At 37.5% G+C, this 25,801-nt stretch overlaps 1 protein-coding gene across 1 annotated transcript in view; it reads left to right on the top strand.

Annotated features, from left to right (window-relative positions):
- The window catches only part of LOC146004893 (glutamate receptor ionotropic, NMDA 2A-like), a 196,660-nt gene extending 171,478 nt beyond the window's left edge, over positions 1-25,182 (top strand). The window contains exons 5-7 of the mRNA XM_083143921.1: positions 2,149-2,330; positions 20,295-20,530; positions 25,147-25,182. Coding sequence (XP_083000047.1) covers positions 2,149-2,330; positions 20,295-20,530; positions 25,147-25,182 — 454 coding nt within the window. The remainder of the gene's footprint in view (positions 1-2,148; positions 2,331-20,294; positions 20,531-25,146) is intronic.
- The last annotated feature ends 619 nt before the right edge of the window (positions 25,183-25,801 follow it).

Here is a 25,801-nt window from a genome sequence, read left to right as displayed (position 1 = left end):
AGTCTTAGGGGTGGCCCCCGTGGGAGCCATTCTTCACACTGCACTTCGTTGCGTTACAAAGCAGCGTATCACTCGCGGAGAACACAAGACAGCTTTCCCGCCAAGAGCGCACGTGGAGTTTGTTGTTGTTTGACACGCGCTGCGAAACGTCAAACGTTCACAACATCAAACGTGTATCACCACGTCACATCCCTTGAAGACAGGACGTGTCAAGCCTGGGTCGTCGCCCGTGTCTACGTCCCACCGCTACAGCGATTTAACTGCAACACATGCCGTCACTCTGAAGGGGGTGATAGAGTCTCTTTTTCACTTGAAGGGGGGGTAATGGTCTTGGTGCTCGGGGGAAGGATGGGGCTCTTCGGGGGTATAAGTCCCGCCCCTTAGCAAGGGCTAGTTCTCGAGTTATCGGGTGGTAGACACAGAATGCACTTTTAGTCCTTTTAAGCCTAATCCTTGCATAAGGATAGCATGGGGGAGGTTTAACCTATGTAGAAAAGTTTGTACTCACCCGATTGCGTCGGTCGAGGTGTCTATACGTTCACTGAAATCTCCTCTTTGGGGTGGGTGTGGTCTCAGAGGTAAAACGGCTCTGGGGGGGGGGGGTCACTGGAAGTGTTTTTTTTACCACAAGATGCACATTTTTACCACTTTACCCATAAGGTGGCACTTTCACTAAATTTTCGGGGAACTTTCTTCTGTAACTCCGTGCCCAGTGGGCCGAATTACATCAAACTTTGGCTATGGGAAGAGCACACATTTACGCACACGGTGATGTCCAGTGGCGGAGCGGACTCGACCGATTTCCAATCCTACGAGGGGTCGCGTCGCGGAATACCGGCGGCACAACCTCACGTAATCGGCGCCACGTACAATCCTAAAGAAAAATCTATAACTTAAAAGTCATGGTGTACTATAATAAAGTTAAGAGCCAGTATCGCCTCAAGGAAAGAATCACAGGCAACATCTCCTCACCACACTAGCAGACATCTTACGCAACTGGAGGCGTCGAATTGTAGCATGAATTCACGCAGATGGTGCGTCTATTGAACACGTACTGTAAGTGTAACCATTGCATACCAATCATGTGTATGTCTGTATAGGTAAGTTAAATTTCTCCGTGCACTTTGCACCATGTCATGAGCCATATACAGGGGGATATGGTGGTAAGGCTCATCTCATTCTATCGATCTCTGCCATGTTGGAGGTGATCACCACCACGCTCCGGCCGCCTTTACATTGCTGTCTTTAGGTACCCATTTAGTTCAGACTCGGTGAGCCTCGGAGCAGTTTTATGCGCGGCACAAGGCCGGAAAAAATCCGCCCTTACATCACCTATCCCAGGAGTCGAACACAGGTTTCCCGCGTGGTGGTCAGACCCTATACCGATGTTTTTTTTAAAAGGAATACCCCTATGCAGTAGTATCCCACGACAAACACAAACATCCATGCCCTAACCAGGATTCGAACCCGGGACACCTGGTGTCGTAGCGCGCTGAGCTGACCACTCAGCCACGGGGCCGACAATTCTCTTTATGTTTGTATATGTATTGTCCAATGTAAACTACTCTTCCTTCACCCTGTATATCAATTCTCTGTCCCAATTATCTCTGGAACAAGCGAAAGAAAAAACAAGTTTCTGCGCAAGTAGAAACAGCTCCAACAATGGACACGTGGGAGGGAACGGGATTGCCTGGAGGGCGCGATTGCGGTTACCAGCCTTCGCAGCACCGTGTACTCTGCAGCTATGCGCAGCCTTGCTCTACAGATTCCGGGGATAGGGTATACAGTAAAACCTCGTTAATCCGGACTAATACGGGGGATAAGTTGACCGGTTTAACGAAAGTCCGGATTTTCTAAAATAATCTAGAAGAACAGTAGAACGCAACTAAAAACCTTTATTAAGGTGTATTTAAAGGGCATAGGCCTCAATACACTATACAGTACCTTACAAAGTCTGCGGGAAACAGAATTTCATCAGTTGTTGACTGCCATTTCTTTGGGAAGTTCTCTTGTTGACTTCTAGTCACATTTAAAACCTTGCATTTTTTTTTCCTTTTGCCTGTCCGGATTAAGCGAAGTCCGGCTTATCGGGGTCCGCATTAACGAGGTTTTACTGTACTTATCCAATTCATTTCTGTTTCTTTCCAGCTACCTGGATGCATTTATCTACGACGCAACGGTGCTGGAGTACCTGGTGGGTCAGGACTCTGACTGCGTCCTCCTCACAGTAGGCTCCTGGTTCGCAATGACCGGCTACGGGATCGGGTTTCCACGTCATTCCAAGTACAAGGCTCTCTTCAACCAGAGGCTGATGGAATACAGAGAGAACGGTGAGTGGGTGTCAAAGGCAAGTCAACGGCTGGCGGCAACGGCGAATGAGAAATTGAGGTGCGGAAGCTTTAACGTTTCCCATTGACCGGTAAAAGAGTAGATTGCACGACACGATATCGTCTTTGTAGGGCGTCTCCATGCTTGGTTCTGAATGGGGTTAGTCTTGCTCGTTAATTATTTAAAGGGGATGGTAAAATAAGTGAAGCGTCGGTACTTGGAGACTACAGGGTGAATTCCTGGTGAAATTCTAGCCCAAAACCATACCCCACATGCCCTCTTCCCATTTAAAGAAATGAAGTTGGATCCAAGATGGCGGACGCTATCATGACAAGCGTCAAAACGTTTCCCCCAAGGCCTAACATATTACTCATGACCAATTGCTTCAATCTATACTCTCTTTCATTTTGTAAAGAGTGCTCAGGGACTTTTAGCTCACCCTGTATATTTTTGTCACCTTTTTCTTAATATTCGAACGTTGCTATTCCAGCACATTTTCAACTTAGTACAGTCACCAGCAATACAGATGGGACACCTGGATCCTGAGAATATAGGTTTCCTTGAAGGCGTTATGCGCGTTGCCTAACTCTGAGGCGATAAGTGTATTTTAATAGCAAATTTTCAATGGCAACTTCTATGACCGTCGTTAGGCAACACACATAACGCCTTGCAGGGAAGCGAGCATTTCAGGATCTAACTGTCCCAATTTATTGTCAATGACTGACTGTACATGCAATGTTAATTCAACGATCCTGTTTCAGTAACTACTTTCTTCGTTTTTCATTACGTCAATAAAGTTCCAATATTATTATTTAGAATGGATGTAATGGCTCTTGATTGATTTATTGAGTTGGTGTTTTAAGTCCATTTTATTCACAGTAAGGCTAATCGGTACTGGAGCTACAGTTTAAAGTGGGATCCGAACCATTATGTGTCTCTACCGGGTATCGAACCCGGGACCTGGATGCAATGGAGAAAGGAATAAATAAGCATATCTTGAACAGGATTCGAATCCAAAAGTCGTGGCGCTAATCACACCAAAAAACAAGCAGTCTCATTTTTCATAGCATTAATGAATTTAATTTAACTGTTTCCAACAGCACTATGGTTGGTTGCCATGTCTAGCGGTAATGACATTCACAGGTATAGGACTTGTGTGAAGAGACCAGAGAGGGTGGGGAAAAATTGAAGTAGGGTATTCATCAGTAAGCTTTTTCGTTTTTTTTTCTTTCTTCCATGTAGCCTAGATCTCAAAATAGTATCTCTTACGTGTCACCTTGTAGTCAAAGGGTCCCGGATACTTCCCCATAGCTACATACTTTGGAGCTCTAGGCAGGATTATTGTTTGCCCCCTCTCCCCTCTTCACAAACTACTAAGCGACATTCTATGTGCGTCCTTCGATATATTCATCTTTTTTCTTAGTGATATTTACATCCTACAGATTTGTGAAATGAGGAAACAAAGAAAGACTCATTACAAATAATATAGGTTATTTTTAAATAACGGCAGTTGGATCATTCCACGTCAAATCAACCGGGGTCTGAACCTTAACAACTCAGAAACAGATAATTTTCGGTGCAGTGGTAGTACCAGTAAAGTTGACGAAAACTGCAAAATTTCAGATTTTTTCGGTTCTTAGTTTTTGTGTTATCGACTTTCAAAATATCAAAAATCCCAAATTTTGACGACATTTTGAAATCTTTAAACAGCTGTAGATCAGAAACTATTTGACCTAGAGAGCTAAAAATTGGTATAATTCTCTTCTGCTTTTAACGAGCTTTAATTGGAAATGCTACATGACTGTGTTATTTAAATTTTGTAATTTTTTTTTTAAAAAAAATGAAAATCTCAAAAACACCATTTTTAATTTTCTTTTTTTAAAAATTATGTTTTGAAGACATCAATTGACTATTCGTGTGTAAAATTTCATAATGGGACGACGGCAATGTGCTATGGAAATTATTTCTTGTATTGTAATGTGTGTGAAATTTGATAAATTTGTCGACATCCATGTTTAAACCACATGGAAGACAATTTTTTAAGTCAAGGGTGAATGTACTAAATTAACGGATTCACTGATAGATCTACTGTGTCACTGCCTCAGTTGCCACGGAAACTGGCCTCCCACTTGGATGTTCATCACTGACATTTCGTCTTCCGTCTATAAATCTTCCACCCATTCATACATTCTTTCATCACTTAAACAATTGTCTCTGTACTGAAATTTCATTCTGCTATAGATTTCAGAAGGTTTCACTCCCTTTGATCACTAAAAACCGAACAACACTTCGTTGCTATTCTGCAGTGCAAGTCAAGAGTGTAGTGGACATGTTGTACCCGCTACTGCGCAGGCGCATGCCGCTCGATCGTCAAGACACCTTTATGGAGTGTTGCTAAGGAGCCTTTTTGAGTACATAAACACAAATTTTCGTTTTGCATAATTCTCCATGAAGTTTAGAATAAAATTCCTGTTATTTAATGACTTCCCTTCATACATTTTCAATTTGCTTAGCTCATGTTAAAAGTGATAAATTTTTAGGTATTTCCATGTTATTTGTAACCAAAAATTATAAAATAGACTAATGTGAAGACTTCAACATCAACAACTCAGCATATAGTTGTGGTTTTAACAATGGATGGCCAAATCTGGAATTTTCAAAATCCGGAATCCGGATAGTAAAATCGGAGAATCCGGATTTCGAATTCGATCCATCCTGGCTCACGCTTATTTTAAATGTTTAAATAGCACGTAACTAAGTGTACTGAATATGTTTGCAGCTAATCCCAAACTGAGAAAGAGAAATAGTTGGCTAACTGAATAGCAATGAGATCAGTGATGTTGCAGTAGTAGTATCGTACAGTGTCTCTCAAAAGTTTTAGGACAAGACATTTTAAACTAGGCAACCCAAATTACACAAGGCGTTGGTGGGTTGCGTGTAGAGTTAGGCTCAATTTCAGGGTTGCCACATGCACAATAGATATTTGTGAAATACGCAAAAGAAATGAAGAGAAGTATTTTTGTATAAAATTATTAAAAATATTAATATTATATCGCAAATGACGAATTTCTTTCTAAAAGAAAGGAAACTAGGTTTTCTAGTATTTCATCGGTGATGAGCCTAAGGAAAGGAAAAGAGGTTAGAGGAAACGAAAGACGACAAAGGAGAGGAGTAAGAGAAAGCGAAAGGAGAAGAGGAAAAGTAGAGGAGAGAAGAAAGAGAGGATAGGAGAAGTAGTGAGAAGAAAGGAAAAATCGAGGAGAGATGAGGAAAATGGAGCATAGAAGAGAGGTGAGGAGAGGAGAGGAGGAGACGAGAAGAGGGGAGTTTAGAGTAGAGTAAAAGAGAGTAAAAGGGAACAATGAAAAGAAGAGGAGAAGAGTGCAGTGGAATCGGAAATCTAAGACAGGAAAGGAGATAAGAGGAGTGGAGAAGAGTGGGATGGAGACAAGATACGAGAAAAATAGAGAAGACGATATGAGATAAAAGCAGAGGAGAAGGAGGGGAGAGAAGAATAAGAAGGAGAAGAGAAAATATAAGAGAATGGAAACGAAAGGAGAGAAGAGGTAGTTGGAAAAAATATCGTCTCGGCGTCAAGAATTGATGCATTGATCAAATTATCATGAAACAAAACACTCAATAACGTTTTGAAAAATATTGGAGAATGTATTAGATCGGTGCTATATGCCTTTTGGCTGAGTTCAGAGCAAGATGAAATCTTTCACTTAAGATCATTGATTCTACCTGCGATTATACTACTAAAAACATGAATGTAGTTTTAACATTTATAAGAATTATCCAATTTTTCTCCAATTCTCGCTTCGTTGAAATGAAGATATTGTAATTTAATATTTCCCCTCCCCCATCGTTAATTCCAAACTGAATCATTCCGTTTCACACAGCGTGGACAATCAACACAATGGGATACGTCTAAAACTTACCAAAATTATCTGCCATCGGAGGGGTTTGAACCTACGACCATCAGGTTGACAATCCTTAACGGTAACCATTACCCTACAAGCCGTCGCTTCTGAAAGCAGGTAGAAGGAGCTAACCAACGTGAAATGTAGATGCAACTCTCCTCCATTTGTAATGTGCAAAGAAAACTTGTTTGTAACAAAGAAATCGAAGGTAGAACGAATCGGCGAAAACATTTAACGGAGAATTGCAGATGTTGAAAACTTTTCATTCGATATTTGCAGAGGTATCCTTTCATTGATCTCGAGTGGGAAAAGGGGTAAAATTGGTATATCCTGAATTGTCACAAATATAAAGAGTTATTTCATTAATATTTGTCACTGTCTTTAAACGAGTACAGAATTATTGTTAGAGTATCATAATTCATGATCTTATACATGAAAATATCCCTTTGAACGTGTGTTAATTCATTTATTTGTTTTTTATATATACATTCCAGATGCAGAACAATGTAGCCACTTTACACTGCTATTACAAATAATGCCACCATACTGTTGTTTAATAAAATGAGAATCGAAGAAAATAGAACACTTCGTAAGGAGGATGGATCCTAGGACCGCTAGCAGCCCAATCGGGAATACTAGCCACTACACCCCGCTTTTACCTTCCGTTGAAGCATCAATTTTTAAGTATTCTGTCCTTCCAAGATTGTAAATGTCGTTGGGTATACATGTAGTTAAGCTTTTACTTTAATTTTGACTTGCTTTCTTGTAGTATAGCAGCTATCAGCCTCCCCGATGGCGCATAATTTACAATCCCGGACCCCTCCTCGATTTTTGTAATATTTCCCATACTCACTAATTGAGGCCTCCTAATCATGAATTTGCCTAACCTAACCTAACCTAATCTAACCACCGTGAATGGTTCGTGGAGCTATCCGTCAATGATTTGTGGGTCTACCCGTGCATGGTCTTACGACCCCAAATTTAACTATGTTTGCCTAACCTAATCTAACCTAACCTTACCGAGTTATTTCTTCTAACTTATTATTGTGATTTGATATTATGAATGGTTTTGCGCTAATTGTGAAAACGAACCGATAAAAAGTCTTATTTTCGTAGCACTTTAACGGGAAACGTTCATCATGGAAGACGCCATTTTCGTATCCTGCAATTTTATGATCGATGCACTGTTGCCAAACTTACCTGTAATCAAATCAGTCCACATTCCACATGTTCTTCTACATCGTGATTGTCACTGTCACTGTGGTCTTCGTCATCCTCGACGCATTTCCATGCTCTCCAAGTATGAAATCAACAGTGTGGCAACGCTGTAGACAGTGTAACTAATTGCGAACGTCAATTGTTCATATCGACAAATATGACACCCATACTTGTATGCGGAGAGTCATTGCGAGAATTGAAAAGCTTATTTTACAACTTCTACAGGTTAATGAACAATTTCTTCACCTCACCCAAACATGTTGACCTGAGATAAATCATCGCGACTAATTATTTCGTGAGTATAAGTCGTAGCATAGAAATTACAGAAGTATCCGGTATTGTAAATTCTGTCCGCGTTCCCTTGTAATCAAGGGGTCTCGGGTTCGATTCCCGGTGGAGTCACATAGAGGTTCGGATCCCACTTTAAACTGTAGGTCCAGTCCCGATTAGCCTTACTTTGCATAAAGTGGACTTAAAACACTAAATCAATCAATCAATAGCAGCCATCTTCGAGAAATAATTTGATGTGATGATGAAAAACTAGAATATTAGTAGTTGTGAAAATACGAGTTATTTCTTCTAACTTATTATTGTGATTAGATATTATAAATGAGAATGGAAAATATCTAGAGGCTTGAACATTGCAGAACGATGCTCTCTTCCTGTGATACTGGAACAGACGAAATGCTTGTTTACTGACGCAAGTCTCGTGTCCAGAACAGTGTTATGAAATGTATTTGCAGTTGCGAAAATTAACACGAAATAATTACACCGTTTGCAAAAATGTTTGCGAACTGCCAAATGTGAGAAACGTTATACGTAGACAGGGGAAAAATTTCATTCATGAAATCACATCACATTTGACAGTGTTTGTCAAGAGATACTCGTAAGACACTGTGTTAAGGTGCTGGACTAAATGCTTCTTATTTTTCTTAATCGAAGAACAACAATTTTTAAGGTAGAGCAACAGTAGTTCCGCTCTTTCTAATTTCTTTTAAATTCTTACACATTCCTTTAATTGGGTTAAAAATAAATAAAAATATTGCTTGCATTTCTGTCATTGACGTAGACCAGGCACGTATCCAGGATTTCTTTGAGGAAGGGGCCAGACCCAAAATTATATATATATACCGGTATATATATAATATAATATAATAAGTTAGAGAGAGAGAGAGAGAAAGAGAGAGAGAGAGAGAGAGAGAGAGAGAGATTACAAAACAGTTCAAATTGTCCGAGCGCCATTGAAAATTCATGTTTAGAAAACGACGGGAGAACATTGGTCGATTTTTTTTTATCTTGCTCTTTTGAGAGAATATATACTTCTACAATAGCAATCGCGTTCAGAAACATGTGAAAAAAATTACTTTGTTTTCAAAGGCAGACAAGCTTGGTAGCGTAGCATGCTCGCGTTCAAAGTGACTCACGCTATATTCAAGGCCGCTTCTTATCGCAAAACACTGTGCGTCGATGCACAACATCTGCACCTAGCAAGTTACAAGTGACCAGAGTCTAATTTTAAAAAGAATCTAAAGAATGATGGATTTCATCAGAGGCGGCTAGGTGGGCACTAGCTCAACATGCATAAGTTTAAGTCATAATTCCTGACAAACAAAAAGCTTATTAAATAAGTATTCGAATAGTAACACGTGCTTTATCCTGTAACATGTAAAATACTTATCGGGATTACAGCGTAGTAGTGTCAATAGATCCATTGAAAACAAAATAAAACTGAATGGTTGCTTTATTATAGATAAATATTTTAAAAATATATTTTTCTTCATTCCCTTGTATTTTCTTATTTTAATAATAATAATAATAATAATAACCCATGGATCGACAATCCTCGAAGGGCCTTGACCTATCTCCCGACTGCCAGTCTCCCTTCCACAACCCTACCTAGAGGTGTGGAGTTCTTCAACCGGTAATGGAGTGACGTGGGATCAGCGCGTCGAACCCCAGCCGTTATATGAGGTTTCCCAGACCCGATTACGCTACTCACTCGTAGCTCCCCAATTTCCTCACGATGGTGGGTTGCGATCGGTCCTATACCAAAGGCCGAGAACCCTAAGACTGAAAACAGGCGGTCTCGAATCCATGAGCCCATGACGTCCCGCAGTCGGAGTCCAATGCACAGCGCCTCATACAGCACAGTCAAGGAGGGGGACTTTTCTTATTTTACTTTTGGCTAATCGCGACGATGAGGATGAATAATGAATAGAGAAAGAAATAAAAAAGGTCACGCACAAAGAAGAGGACGGATCTTAAAACCTCTTAGATTACGAGTTCAAGCTCTAAATATGAGGATTTTAACCTTAGACCTCAATTTCAAAATTATAAACAAAATGCCTAAACTTCTCATCGATGACAAAAGAGTTTGTAACTGTGAAACTAGCCCTGAATGCAAATTGGCATTTTTCATGTGAGTAAGAATGAAATGTGTGACATACAGAGATACTTTTTGCGAAACCAATTAATTGTGTCCTGTCCCAGCATCTCCGGAGCAAAGCCGCGCATAGCAGAAAAGAAGGGGAGAGGGGAGAAGGGGGAAAGGGGGATCGACTGGACAGAGCGAAACAGTGCACGCTGCTGGGAAGGCTGGTAACGGCAGTGGCTTTCCTCCCTCCACGCAATCCCGTTCCTCTCACGTGTTCATCGCTGCTCAGATACTTGTGTTTTCGTTCACCTGCCTCAGCGATAAGTGGGTCAGAGTGTAGTTCGCATACATGTAGCAAGTAAAAAGACTTATCTCAGACAATTCAGCAAAGTTGTAAAACGTTTGCTTCAGCAATGAATGACTGGAAACAAATCCCGTGCAAATATCTAGTAGTCTAAAATTAATTTGAAGACTTGAAACTATCTATTTACTAGATTCCAAGTTGTAAGGAACTATCTCGTAAATATTCATGTAACCGTTATTAAATTACAAATAAATTATTCACCAGCTTAGATATACTAATACGCAGAAATAAATTCAGAGTTAAATGCATGTGTATAAAGTAATTCTAGAAGTACAGAGTTATAACCGAGATTTTGAACTTTTCTGTCGCTGGATAATGTTTACAATATTGAGGCGAGAGAATGATTAAGAATTGTTGCTCCAAGGGAAACGAAGGGCGTAGTGTCTTGGTTAGAGTTCTTGAAAGCATTGATTGCGGTCCCAGGTTATCCTTCATACTAGAAAACATATTTCCCCTTCTATTAAACAAGAGCATGGTAACATTATTTGTAATAGCAGTGTAAAGTGGCTACATTGTTCTGCATCTGGAATGTATATATAAAAAACAACACATTCAAAGTTATGTTTTCATGTATAAGATCATGAATTATGATACTCTAACAATAATTCTGTACTCGTTTAAAGACATTGACAAATATTAATGAAATAACTCTTTATATTTGTGACAATTCAGGATATACCAATTTTACCCCTTTTCCCACTCGAGATCAATGAAAGGATACCTCTGCAAATATCGAATGAAAAGTTTTCAACATGTGCAATTCTCCGTTAAATGTTATCGCCGATTCGTTCTACCTTCGTTTTCTTTGATACAAACAAGTTTTCTTTGCACATTACATGTAGGAGGAGAGTTGCATCTACATTTCACGTTGGTTAGCTCCTTCTACCTGCTTTCAGAAGCGACGGCGTGTAGGGTAATGGTTACCGTTAAGGATTGTCAACCTGATGGTCATAGGTTCAAACCCCTCCGGTGGCAGATAATTTTGGTAAGTTTTAGACGTATCCCATTGTGTTGATTGCCCACGCTGTGTGAAACGGAATGATTCAGTTTGGAATTAACGATGGGGGAAGGGAAATATTAAATTACAATATCTTCATTTCAACGAAGCGAGAATTGGAGAAAAATTGGATAATTCTTATAAATGTTAAAACTACATTCATGTTTTTAGTAGTATAATCGCAGGTAGAATCAATGATCTTACGTGAAAGATTTCATCTTGCTCTGAACTCGGCCAAAATGCATATAGCACCGATCTAATACATTCTCCAATATTTTTCAAAACGTTATTGAGTGTTTTGTTTCATGATAATTTGATCAATGCATCAATTCTTGACGCCGAGACGATATTTTTTCCAACTACCTCTTCTCTCCTTTCGATTCCATTCTCTTATATTTTCTCTTCTCCTTCTTATTCTTCTCTCCCCTCCTTCTCCTCTGCTTTTATCTCATATCGTCTTCTCTATTTTTCTCGTATCTTGTCTCCATCCCACTCTTCTCCACTCCTCTTATCTCCTTTCCTGTCTTAGATTTCCGATTCCACTGCACTCTTCTCCTCTTCTTTTCATTGTTCCCTTTTACTCTCTTTTACTATACTCTAAACTCCCCTCTTCTCGTCTCCTCCTCTCCTCTCCTCACCTCTCTTCTATGATCCATTTTCCTCATCTCTCCTCGATTTTTCCTTTCTTCTCACTACTTCTCCTATCCTCTCTTTCTTCTCTCCTCTACTTTTCCTCTTCTCCTTTCGCTTTCTCTTACTCCTCTCCTTTGTCGTCTTTCGTTTCCTTTAACCTCTTTTTTTTTCCTTAGGCTCATCACCGATGAAATACTAGAAAACCTAGTTTCTTTTCTTTTAGAAAGAAATTCGTCGTTTGCGATATAATATTGATATTTTAATAATTTTATACAAAAATACTTCTTTTCATTTCGTTCGCGTATTTCACAAATATCTATTGTGCATGTGGCAACCCTGAAATTGAGCCTAACTCTACACGCAACCCACCAACGCCTTGTGTAATTTGGGTTGCCTAGTTTAAAATGTCGTTGTCCTAAAACTTTTGAGAGACACTATACAACAGTTCTTTGTTTCCGCCAAACATGCCCACATTGCTCGATGGCTCCTTATCTGTCGTAGCAGTTGCACAAGAGCGATATTTTGATAAATTGGACAAATTCGCGCTTCAGTTAAAAGCGCAAGCACTTTCTGACGCCGAAAGAATATAATCATTTGCATCTGCTTCCTGAGATTACATGCTTCGGAGCTCAAACAATGCAATCGTATACAACACAAAATGACATATATATTTCATTCTGCTTTCGACCAAACCTTTCTTGCTCTCATGCATGGGTGGCGCGGGGAAGAAGGTGCGAAGGGGTTTTTCAGCACCACTTAATTTATTTTCGGCATCTGCCATGTTACTTTCTAATACTTTGTCGTCATATTGGACTAACACCACTGTCATGGGAGACAACAGGCATTGATCCTAATCTGAAAGAGAACCCGCATTTGCTTTCATCTATTAGGGCAGGGGGAGTCTCAACAATTTTTAATGGCTGTTGTCTTTCTTCCACCATTTTTTTTATATAAAATTATTTTTCTTCTTAAGACACAGTATATGATTATTGGCCTCCATAAACAAGCTTTGTTCGTTTAAAATAAAAAAAACAACATGCGCTTGTACTGGCCAAAACAAATAAAACTGAAACAAGTCACTACTGGTCTTCAGTTTCATTGGCATATTTTCATAAAAGCCTATTAAATGTTCATTGGTATTTGATGTAATGGCTAAAGAATGCATGTTTTCTTTATTCTCAACATCACACACCCAAAATGTCATTCCGCGCCTCCTCAGCACACCTACATGATTAATACTGGAGCAGCTGCTGCTCTAGTATCATACATAAAAAAAAAATATTCAGATTACATTTGATTTTTGCGGAACTGATCTCATGTACCAACCTTTTGTTAACCTGTATCAATTATTTTATAGTTAAAAATTAAAACATAAGGTAGTGAAATCATTTCATAAAAGAGACATCTACTATATTACTATGTGCAGTCGGCTTCTTTCATTCGCGGCGCCAGAAAATTTTGACCGGCTGGGCAGGAGCCAAATACTGATAAATTAGCATTGGCAGATATAAAGTTTCAGTTTCACACACAGATATTTCCTAGCTCTCTCCCGAATTCCTTTGTAATTCTTTCACCTTTTCTCCATGCTGTTTTACGTCTTATTCTTCCCTTCCACCATTTTTTCTGCTTGTATTACCCCTCCTCCCCTCTCTCTGTGTTATAAAAGACACATCTGCGTGCACGGGTAATCCATTCACCAAATCTTCTGATTAAAATTCTCTGCATCCCCTGCAATCTAGAAAAAAGTAGCGAAAGTAACCGATGTCGCCACCTGTTGTAAAGCCTCTTGGCTATCATTGCTATCTTTCCTGCCGGATCCCACTTTGAACTGTAGGTCCAGTCCCTATTAGCCTTAAACTTAAAAAACTAACTCAATCAATCTATCTTTCCTGTGTGAATCTTGAAATGGCCTCCCAACTTCTCTCATTTATGTGTCCCTTCCCTGATGCCCTTCAATTGCTCAGTATGTACTTCGTTTTGTGCAGTCATGAACACTTCTGGGATGTAACGATTCCATTGAAAGTTAATGGAACTGTTATAACCCAGAAGTGTCCGTGACTGTACAGGGCTTACTTATCCTTTTAAATTAAGAAGAAATTTATCATATCCCATACTTTATTTGTTGAACGACATCTTACATTTATTGATTTGATTTATTTGTTGTATTTAACTTCGTTTTTCTTCTTTTGGCTAATCGCGAAGATAAGGATGAATTGTGATAAGATGAAGCAGACGAAGGGACAATCACAAACACAAATGGGCAGATCACAAAACCACTTAGGATTGTACTGGCTGTGCGGTCAGACGCCATAGTCTCGTAAGTCTGCTAAATGCAGTCCAGGGGGTACTACGTGGAAGACAGTCTGACGTTGGGTTGGTAGATTAGACTATATTTTAAAATTCATGAGACAATTATTAAAAATATGGATCGAAATCGGTTTCCCCTCCAAAATTCGCTTTCCCTCTGTAATCCGTTATCCTTCTGGTAAGTGATTAGGAAATATAAGCGATTATAAAACTGCGGTTAACTTTGAAAAGAATGTTGTGTTTCTTTTCTACCCAGCAAGCCCTGATGAGTGATAAAAGCGTCTCATGTTCCCGACGTCATAAAAGTAAACCAAATTTTGACTGTCATGCTCATTTTTAGTCTTATTTGAGGTGTTGTAATGTTTATTTTTGTCTCTTGTTTGATGTGTATGACTGGAAAGGGATCAAAGGGGCTAATAGGATTTCAGTGGGCACAGTGCAGGTTTATCTAGGGTAGTGGGTGAGGTACGTCATCAATCATCAGTGACACTGATCTACCTATCCAGCAGTGTGTTGCAGCAGCCAATCATGGCCATTTGTAGCAGATCGTAAATCTTGTAAGTAGTAAATTATTGTTGGATACTACAGGGTACACACAATAGGAAATGTGAGAACATTAATATCACACGATAATTTCTCAAGCAAGAAATAGTTCTTGAGGCGTAGGGATGTGACGACCTCATCGCCCAGTGACTTGTTCACTGCAGTTAGTCAACCAACAGAGTGAAATGGTCAACATTTTGCTCTGTTGGGATGTACAGAGCTGTCCTGTCATGGCTCTATGAGCGTCCCACAATCGGCACAAGTGGGGTATGGTTGGTGGACTACAATGTGATCCTCCCAGCTAGATCCAAGGGATCAGCTGACCAACGACAGGTGCGGTCCTCCATTCATATTGGGGGTTAGGCGTAGAGCTGACAACTCTGCACTGTAAAAAGACATGTCAAGAATCAGAAACATGAGGCCATGGATGTTCCCAAGGTAAAATATTCCAGAGGTAAAATAGTCCCCCATTCGGATCTCCGGGTGGGGACTACTTTGGGAGGTCCCTGGACTAAGGATAAGATCTACATAAGGAATAAGGATATTAAATTAGGCACCTGGAATGTTCTGAGCCTTTACCGGCCTGGGGCATTTCAGTGTACAGTTAATGAGATAGTTAAGTATAAATTAGATGTAGTAGCTGTCCAGGAAATTAGGTGGCCAGGAGAAGGGAATTCTAAAACTAAAAATTATACCTTTTTCTATGGTGGTACTGAAAATCATAATTTTGGAACAGGCTTTTTCATAAATAATAGAATTATCTAAGCTCTTAAAACAGTAGAATTTATTAATGATAGGATATCATATGTAGTTTTACAGGGTAGGTGGTGTAAAATTATTTTAATAAACATACATCCACCAACGGAAGATAAAGATGATAATACTAAAGATGATTTTTATGCAGAGTTAGAACAGGTCTTTGATAAATTTTCTCAGTATGATATGAAAATTCTGTTAGGTGACTGTAACGCATAGATTGGCAAAGAAGAGACATTTAAACCCACGATTGGCAAAGAAAGTCTTCATGAATTAAGTAAAGATAATGGTATAAGATTGATTACTTTTGCAACCTCAAAGAATTTAATTGTGAAAAGTACCACTTTTAAACATAAAGATATCCATAAATATACCTGGTCTTCTCCAGATGGTTAAACTCATAATCAGATAGATCATATTCTCATTGATAAGAGAAGGCATACTAGTATAATTGACGTTCGTACACATAGAGGTGCTGACTGTGCCAGTGACCATTATTTAGTAATTGCTAAATTAAGAGAAAGACTCTCAGTGATAAATCATAAGCAACAAAATCTAAAAGTTATAAAATTTGATACAGGAAAGTTTACTGATGAAAGAATTAAGAAAGATTACCAAATTAAACTGTCAAATAGATTTGACATTTTGCAGGATTTAAATGATGATGAAAATATAAATGAAGCAGACGTAAATAAGAATTGGGAGCACATACGTAATGCAATAGAATCAGCAGCTAAAGAAAGCATAGGATACCATAAACCGAGAAAAAGTAAGCCATGGTTTGATAATGAATGTCATAATCTAATAGAAATAAGAAATCAGGCTAGACTTAGGTGGTTAAATAACTCTGATGATACAAATCTAAGCAATTATAATAGAATATAGCGAGAAGTTAACCGCAAGTTTAGAAGTAAAAAAAGAGATTACTTGAAAAACAAAATTAACGAAATTGAAACAAACAGCAAAAACAAAAAATATCAGAAATTTATATAAAGGTGTAAATGAATTTTGAAAGGGGTGGCAACCTAAAGTAAACTTGATAAAAGATAAAGACGGTGATTTTCTAGCTGACCAAAGCGATATTCTAAATAGATGGAAGAACTACTTTAATGACCTTTTAAATGTTCATGTAGGAGATAAATCAGAAGTAAATGAAGTACACACAGAAGAACCTTTAGTTTCAGAACCTAACTTGACTGAAGTTAAAGATTCTATTAAAAGGCTAAAGAATAACAAAGCACCTGGCATTGATTTAATACCAGCTGAGTTAATTAAATATGGTGGGAATTCGTTAATATGTCAAATTCATAAATTAATTTGTTTAATATGGAATAAAGAAGAAATCCCTCAACAGTGGAAAGAATCCATAATTGTTCCTGTGTTTAAAAAAGGTGATAAAATGAACTGCAATAATTACCGTGGAATTTCTCTACTCTCAACAACATGTAAAATATTATCTAACATTCTTTTAACAAGACTAACCCCATATGCTAATGAAATTATAGGTGATTATCAATGTGGATTTAAACGTAACAGATCAACTACAGATCAAATTTTTCACATCATACAGACACTTCAAAAAAAGTGGGAATATAATCAAAATGTCCATCAGCTATTCATTGATTTCAAAAAAGCATATGATTCGGTCAAAAGAGATAAATTATATAATATATTAGTCGAGTCTGGAATACCTAAGAAGCTTGTTAGTATGATAAAAGTATGCACCAGTGAAACAGAAAGTAAAATTCGTGTGGGTATTAATATGTCTGACAAATTTGCAATTCATGATGGGTTAAAACAAGGAGATGCATTATCTCCATTGCTCTTTAATTTTGCCTTAGAATATGCTGTGAGGAAGGTAAAAGAAACTAAAGAAGGACTAAAATTAAATGGTGTGACTCAGTTGTTAGCATATGCAGATGATGTAGACTTATTAGGGGATGATATAAATACAATTAAGAATAATGCTAAAATATTTTTCAAAACTGCTAAAGAGATAGGTTTGGAAGTTAACAAAGAGAAAACTAAATATATGCTTACAGGCAGAAACCAAGTGTTAGGTAATAATCAACATCTAATTATTGATAACAACTCGTTTGAACCAGTTTCCAAAATCAAATACTTAGGAGTAATATTAACAAATGGAAATTATATTAAAGAGGAAATAAAAAGTAGGCTTAATTCAGGAAACGCCTGTTACTTCTCTCTTCATAAACTTTGGTCTTCTCGTTTAATATCTAAGAAACTAAAAGTTAAAATATACAATACAGTAATTTTGCCTGTAGTATTATATGGATGTGAAACTTGGTCCCTTACATTGAAAGAGGAACATAAATTGAGAGTATTTGAAAATAAGATCCTTAGGAAAATATTTGGACCTAAAAGGGTCGAGGAGTCAGGTGAGTGGAGAAGGTTACATAATTTAGAACTACATAATTTGTATTCATATCCAGATATTATTAGAATAATTAAATCAAGAAGACTTAGGTGGGCAGGCCGTGTGGCACGAAAGGGAGAGGAAAGAGGAGTTTACAGGATTCTTGTTGGCAAACCTGATGGTAAGAGACCTGTAGGAAGGCCGAGACGAAGATGGAGGAACAAAGTTGAGATGGACCTAAAGGAGATCGGTAGGGATTGAAAAGAGTATATAGATCTTGCTCACGATAGGGACAGATGGAAGGCCTGTGTTGCTGCAGCCATGAACCTTCGGGTTTAAGAAGGCTAGAGAGTTAGTTAGTTAGTTAATCCGTTATCCTTCTAGAACCTGTCTTGCCTCCGTAATTCTTCTCGCTCCGAAATCCGGATTACCTCTGAAATGCGGATAGTATATTTTCCGAATCCTTATTTCAAATTTTCTGGAATCCCTAGTTTTAACATGGAAGTCGACAAATTTAGCAAATTTCGCACACATTACAATACAAAAAATTAATTTCCATACGAACCCATTACCATCCCCATAAGAAATTTTGCACACGAATAGTCCATTGCTATCTTCAAAACATATATTAAAAAAAAAATAAGGAATGATATTTTTTAGATATTCAATGAAAATTTTCAAGTTTTTTTAAAAATTACAAACTTCAAATATCACAGTCATGTTTCATTTCTAATCCCATTAAAAGTAGAAGAGAATGATACAAATTTGAGCAATCTAGGTCAAATAGTTTTTGATCTACAGCTGTTTAAAGATTTCAAAATGTCGTCAAATTTTGGGATTTCTGCTTTTTTGAAAGTCAATAACTCAAAAACTTAGAGACGAAAAAATCTGGAATTTGGCAGTTTTTGTCCTCTTGATAGGTACAATGTATAAACAAAAAAAAGTAATGAATCTGAATCCTAAAAGTTGAAAAATAATTTTTATCTGTTGATTTGACATGGAATGACCGAATTTGCATTTCTGATTTTAAAGAAAAGTTTAGCACATTTAAGAATATTTTAGTTATATCTGTCTGAAAAACACTTTAATAACGTACTATTACTACTACTTTGGGAAACAAAAAATTCCAACAGCCTAAAAGAAAAATAAGAAAATATAATTGTTAAGTAAATAATACAGTGTGCAGTTTATTATCAGTACATTTAATGTAATGTTGGTAGAAATTACGTATTTAACTGCGCTTGAAAAAAATATCATTGTTATCATCTAAGTGTTACACATTATTCTAAGTAAAATTTACAAAATATCTATGAAACCCAAGTGGCACCTCAGAAAGAAAATAATTAGAATTTAACTTTTCTTACTCTCAATGAAAATAAATTGTCAGCAAGGTTTAAGGGTCGAGAAACATCTTGTATGTTTTCATTTTCCCTTCTCGGTCGAAAAGCTTTCAATGGTGCCCTCTGTGTGTGGCACCCTTCATTGCCCCTACCCTAATCCTTGCTACCGACCTGACCCGGTGGAGGTACATAGTGGTTCGGATCCCACTTTAAACTGTAGGTTTAGTCCCGATTAGCCTCTCTGTGCATAAGTGGACTTAAAACAAGAACTCAAACAACCAAAGAAGAATATAAAAAAATCAAGGTAGTACTGAGTTCTTGATATTCGCCTTCATCGTCGCGATTAACCTCAAGAGGCACAATAGTAGTGTTATAGAACTTTATGAAAATTCACTCCAAAAGACACTTACGCTTGGAGCAACCCAGAAATCAGTTCTTGTAAATTTTAAATAAATGTGTAGTAACTTTACATAAACCTATTTTATTTTGCAAATACATTAGAGGTTACTATACAGAAACATACTTCATGTGCTTTGTAAGGAAATTTGTGGTTATTTTACGTGTTTTTTAAAGATATTAATAGTGAATTGACAATAACATGCCTTACGTAGTTAAAAAGTAATCATTACTTTTCAGAATGTAAAGTTACGTGCTTTATAAAGAAAATAGTAATAACAAATTTAATGTGATTTGTAAAGTAAGTCGTTGTTACTTTACGCAAACATATTTTACATACCTTATGAATTAGCACACACAGCTGATGCATTGTAGGAAATGTCACATTGTTGCGTGCTCTGTGAAGAAGTTAGTGGTTACTTCAAACAAACGAATTTTTCCTGTGTTTATGGAAATTAGTGTTCACTTTACGCAAACATATTTTTACATGAGTTGTAACGAAATTAGTGGTTACTTCAAATGAACTTATTTTACGTGGCTTTAAGGAAATTAGTGGTTATTTTAAACAAACATATTTTACGTGGTTTATAAAGAAAATAGTGATTACTTCAAATAAACATATTTTACGTGTTTTAAGGAAATTAGTAGTCACTTTACACAAATATATTTTACGTGTTTTGTAAATAAATTAGTGGTAATTTTGCAGAAGCATATTTTACGTGTCTATTTTCTTTCTAGGAGACCTAGAACGGCTCCACAGATTCTGGTTCACGGGCGCGTGCAAGGCTCGCAAAGAGAAGAAGAGTAGAAGCGACCCATTGGCGCTTGAGCAGTTCTTCTCCACATTCCTTCTACTATGCTGCGGCATTCTTCTGGCCGCCATATTGTTGGGCCTGGAGCATTGTTACTTCAAGTACATCAGGAAGCACCTGGCCAAGAGCGACACGGGCGGATGCTGCTCTCTCATTAGTTGGGTGAGTATTAAGCTTGTTTTACACTCATCAATGCATTAAAATGATGATGATACTCATACAGATTACTAAGTGCATGGAATTTGATGTGCTACTGTGTTTTTTGTCCTTTTCGAAGATTCAGGTTTAGAGTTTAATGGGTTTTTGTATATCCTTGTAAAGGTAACATCGAAGTGCATCGATTGGTGCGTTTTTTGTTGCACCTTCCTGCATCCTTCTCGACTATGCACTTGAACATTTAGTCTGTGCTACTATAGACTTTATGTATTTTTTTTTTATTTCAACTGAATCTTTACTTATCTGTATACCCTATAGTGGTCAACCGAGTCTCGCACACAAAAAGAACACGGCTACTTGCAGCTCGAATATAATTCATTTATTGTTTAAAATTTTGGTTAATTCAACAGGGGTCACGGGTTCGAATCCCAACCTGGGCATGAATGTTCTTTGTGAGTGCTCCTTCATCAATTTAATCACTCTCCCTCATCTTCGTGATTAGCCGATAGTGGCATAAATGCGAAGTTAAATTAACCAAATCAATTCTGTTTATTTTACTTGCCTCATTACAACTTTCGGATAATCGCGAAGATGAGGATGACTGCTGATATGTTGGGACACTCACAAAGAACTCCCATGCCCAGGCGGGGATTCGAACTCAGGACACCTGGTGTCGTATCGCTCTGTGCTAACCTCTCAGCTACAGAGATCGAATACCAGACGTGCCTGATACTATCTGATGCTTGGGTGCAAATTAACTAAGGGGATGTCGTATACCCCTCCCCCCTTCCATTAGAAGCAAGCACTGATAACAGAGATGAATACTAGTCCCTTCTAAGGGTAACTTCATGTCTCGCAATAGTAGAAAAGAGGGTCTAAATATGGGCGAAGGTTTAAATATGGGTTTTGGAGTTATCAGCGATCCCGGGTGCTGCAGCCTGGCAGAGGCTATGGAAACTGATTACATCTGTCAAGGATAAAGGTTGCGGCGCCTATTCGCAAGAGGAAGTGGTGGTTAGTTTCGGCCTTGGACGCTGTTATAGAATTGCGACCTCCGAAAACTTTTGCAGGGATGTTTTAACTCAGCGTTTTCTGAATTCTCATCTGCTTTGTATAGGTTATGATATTAGTGGTACATAAAACAAATGTGTGCTTTTATAATGCCATGATTTGTTTGTGAACTATGTACCAAAGAGAGCGAAAATAAATTGAAGAAGAAAAATAGCGTGATGGTCTAAATATGGGATATGACATGAGGTCTAATGCTGAGATCACATTTTCAACAAATATTTGGATGCTTTTCTTAATTTTGATTTTTTCCCATTCCGCGTGATTCTCAAAACAACAGATTATTCATAAATATGAATTTTATATTGTTTTAGCGATAAATGACTCTTTTTTCTTTAATTTTAATTGCTTTTTGTGATATTGCCACTAGTAGCTCATATTTAGACCACAGTTTTGAAATACATCATTTTACCATTTTTTGGAAATTGCCTATTTTTATTTTTTTAAAAAAGGGAGACCTTCTATACTTTAGCGTGCTATTACATTTTAGTATATATTTAATAGATATGCATTTTAAAGGCAGGTGCTTGATATATTAATTTTTTTCCTTCGAAAATGACAACTTGACAACTTGTTCATGATACAAGTAAAGTTCGTCCGTTCATACGTGAACTCGATGACACCACATACAAGTTTGAAGTAAGTCTTGAAGCTTTCCTGGCGACGAATGATCATCGACCAGGTGAGTTGCGGAAAAGATTCCAAGCTTCTCAGAGCTAACGTCACTCTCATCTTCAGGGTAGAAGTTCCTTCTTCTACTTGGAATCTTTTCCACAACTCACCTGGTCGATAGCTCGAGAGAATCGTTTCAACACACAGCTTTATTCGCAACAAATAGGGCATAATATGAGGACAAATATTGCTCCAAAATCTCCCAACCCCAAATAGTTTTGCATGAAATTGCAAAGGCACCGAAGTGTTTGATACAAAAATTACTCAGCACCAAAATGTCCTGGCACTCATATGTCCGATCCTCATGCTTATAAAGGGTGCGCAAATGAATCGAGCATAATGCACAATACAAACAAAGCATACAAAATTAAGACAAAATGAACTAATTTATTTACTGAAGAAGAAATTCCAAAATAAAATGCAAATATAGTTCTTGCATTGTGATTTATTTGAAATTAAAATTACTACAACTCCATTTCGATCAAGAGGTTCTATTCCCTGTGGAGGAACATGGTGGTTCGGATCCCACTTCCAACTGTAGGTCCAGTCCCGATTAGCCATAACTGTGCATAAAGCGGACTTAAAACACCAACTCAATCAATCAATCAACTCCAATTCGTACCACTCTATTACTAAGGTAGGAGGAATTTGAGCCATCTCTTAACGGATCCGATCTTTAAGTTCATTTAGGGTGCGTGCCGTGGTTGGTTGGAATACTTTTGCTTTGAAATATCCCCAAAGAAAATTATCACAACCGGACAGATCCGGTGATTTGTTGGTCCAAGGAAGATCCCAGTTGCTGTATCTGTAATACGTTTTTACAGTGAATGCGCGCTGTGCCCCGTTCTACGACTTCATGTTAACTAAAGCAGAGGCTCCAAGATGGCGGTAGTCACGTGTTACCTATGACGCAGTGTTGCAAATTCGTCCGATACATTGCAGCACCTTGTATTTCAATGCAACTAATAAAAGCCTTCATTGTCTTGCGACAGTATCAATTTCTGCTTATGTCAGACAAGACTCCATTTTCGTAGAATTTGAAAGGTAAATTTCAGCAGTTGTGGAGCACCACCAGTGATGTGCGTTTACGCGTAAACAACGATAGTCTACATTCTACACGTAGACTATTTTATACACTTAGATTACGTAATCTATGTAAACAACATGGCGAAAGGTGATAACTTGGCAAAGAGCGCCGTGGAATTAAAAGAAAATTATACTGTGTATCAGTTGCTGATGTGTGAGGAGAACATTTCATACTCTTTCTTCCAAATTCGAACAATTTCTCACCTTGTTTTATGGGAAAAAGACCACTCTTGCCTCACGACTGCCATCTGTTGTTGTTTATTGCATACTATTTATCTTCTTCCATAGTTGATGATAGAAGAGAAGATAAATTTGTTGTAAATAGGATTCTTTTTATTTCGTTAGGAGCCAATATAGTTGAAAATGTCACTTTCCTTTCATGAAACCCTTGTAAATTAATTTTAATGCACTTTAGATTGTCTACGTAGTCTATGTAAACTACAACCCAATGTATTCTACGCGTAGATTACGTGTAGACAACGCATGTAGATGTAAACTTATAGTCTACGGCACATCACTGAGCACCACTCGAACCATTAGGTGCTCCTAAGAGCTTCCAATTCTAGTCCATACTTTAGGAGGGATCAAGACTGGGACAAGTTATAATTTATTATGACCACAATAACTGCAGTTGAGCAGAAATTACTGCACGAGGTAAGCATTACAATGAACCATCTCGCATTGCATTGAGTGAAATCAGTCGAAGCTTTTCAAGATTACGTATTTCAGCTTTTAATTTTTGGAACATACACTTGATGTAAACGTTTAAGTCCTGTAGTTTATATGTAAATTGGCATTATTTGCACTGGGTATAAGAGTAATAATATTAATTAATATTTTTATTCAGCTTATGCTGTTCTCCCATCTAACCTTTGTCAGATCACCTTTTAAATTCACTACAAGTAAAATTATAAAATATAAATAAGACAAATAAAATGAAGATAAGAAAGACGATAATAATGATTATTATTGCACCAAAATAACTGTATCTTTAATAATATCTTGTACATCTACATGATCTCTAAAACGTCACAGGTATCTTTACTAGTCAGTAGCTTGTGTTTCAAAACTCTTGTTACAAAATTTCCATTTATGGCGATATATGATGACAATATTCTTAAAACTTTAGTTTCGATTTGATCAAATTTCTTAAAGTTCTTCTTGTGGTTTCTTTATTACAGCTCAAAATTACCTTAAATACTAGTTTGTAATTGCAAAACGAAATATTATTGACAAATATTATCCGTATTATTATTTATTTCGACAATAAATCATGTAGCAATTTAATTCTTCCTTTGCTAACTTGAAAATATAAAGAGAAAATATGCTCTGCCATCTCATGTTCATAGCATAGGCGTAAGCTCTGAAACATTTGCATTCATAACTTTGAAGGTAAGTTCTGTTGTTCTTTTGTTGTTGTTGTTGCTGTTACTCACGCAAGGATCTATTTCGTGTATTTTTTTGCTTTCTGAAATGTTCTGTAATAGTTTCTAAGTTTTCAGCTTTCCAACAAACTTGCAATGCAAAACAAAATAATAGAAAATGAAAAATAATTATTTTTCGATAGACCAATAGGACCACTACAGGCTTCACCCTGTATTTACTCTAAATAATTTTCCATCGGTATTTGAGTAAATAGAGGAATAACAGTGAAACCATTGTAAGGAACGCCTGAAAGCTAGAAAAACCTTGCACTCGTTAGTAGTGTCCCAAATATTTTGAGCATTTAATTTTCATTTTTCTACGACATTACCTTTATTTTATAGCTTCTTTATTTTGTTTTTTCTTGCCCGTAGCATCAGCTCCTAAGGTCCTCACCGTCATATCTTTGATTGTCGAGGTATTCCATGTTATCAGTTCTGAAAATATTTGATATGTCTATGCCTATGAATCTTAAGGGCCTCCCCGATGGCGCAGTGGTAGCGTCGTCGCCTTGTAATCAAGGGGTCCCGGGTTAGATTCCCAGTGGAGACACATAGTGGTTCGGATCACACTTTAAAATGTAGGTCCAGTCCCGATTAGCCTTACTGTGCATAAGTGGACTTAACACACCAAATCAAACCAATCCAAGCCTATGAATCTTCTCAACGTTTGCCATGGAATCTCTGAATACTTAGAGTGGCTGCTCTAATCGTTTATATACTTGGAAATTTTACGTTGCTTTTCGGCCACTTTTCGCTAACTTATTATCAAGAATGAATTAACATCAAGTTAAATATACCTATGCAAATATTAGGTTCCTGGAAAGTTCTGACGTTGAAGAGAAGAAAAGCAAACATTATGGTATTGTGAAAAATCATTAATTCCGGAAAGTGAGATCGGGAGCTATGCCACTTTGACAAGAAATGGAAATAAATGGAGTTTTCTAAAGCATTGCGTTGAGTCATAATTTGTATAACAAAGGGTATTTTTTTTGCTGAACATATTGTTAGGTAAATTGTTCAAAAGGAA

This window comes from Lepisma saccharinum, chromosome 22 (genome assembly GCF_977018435.1).
Source record: "Lepisma saccharinum chromosome 22, izLepSacc3.1, whole genome shotgun sequence".
Classification (NCBI taxonomy): domain Eukaryota; kingdom Metazoa; phylum Arthropoda; class Insecta; order Zygentoma; family Lepismatidae; genus Lepisma; species Lepisma saccharinum.
This window is presented reverse-complemented; position numbering and strand designations above follow the sequence as displayed.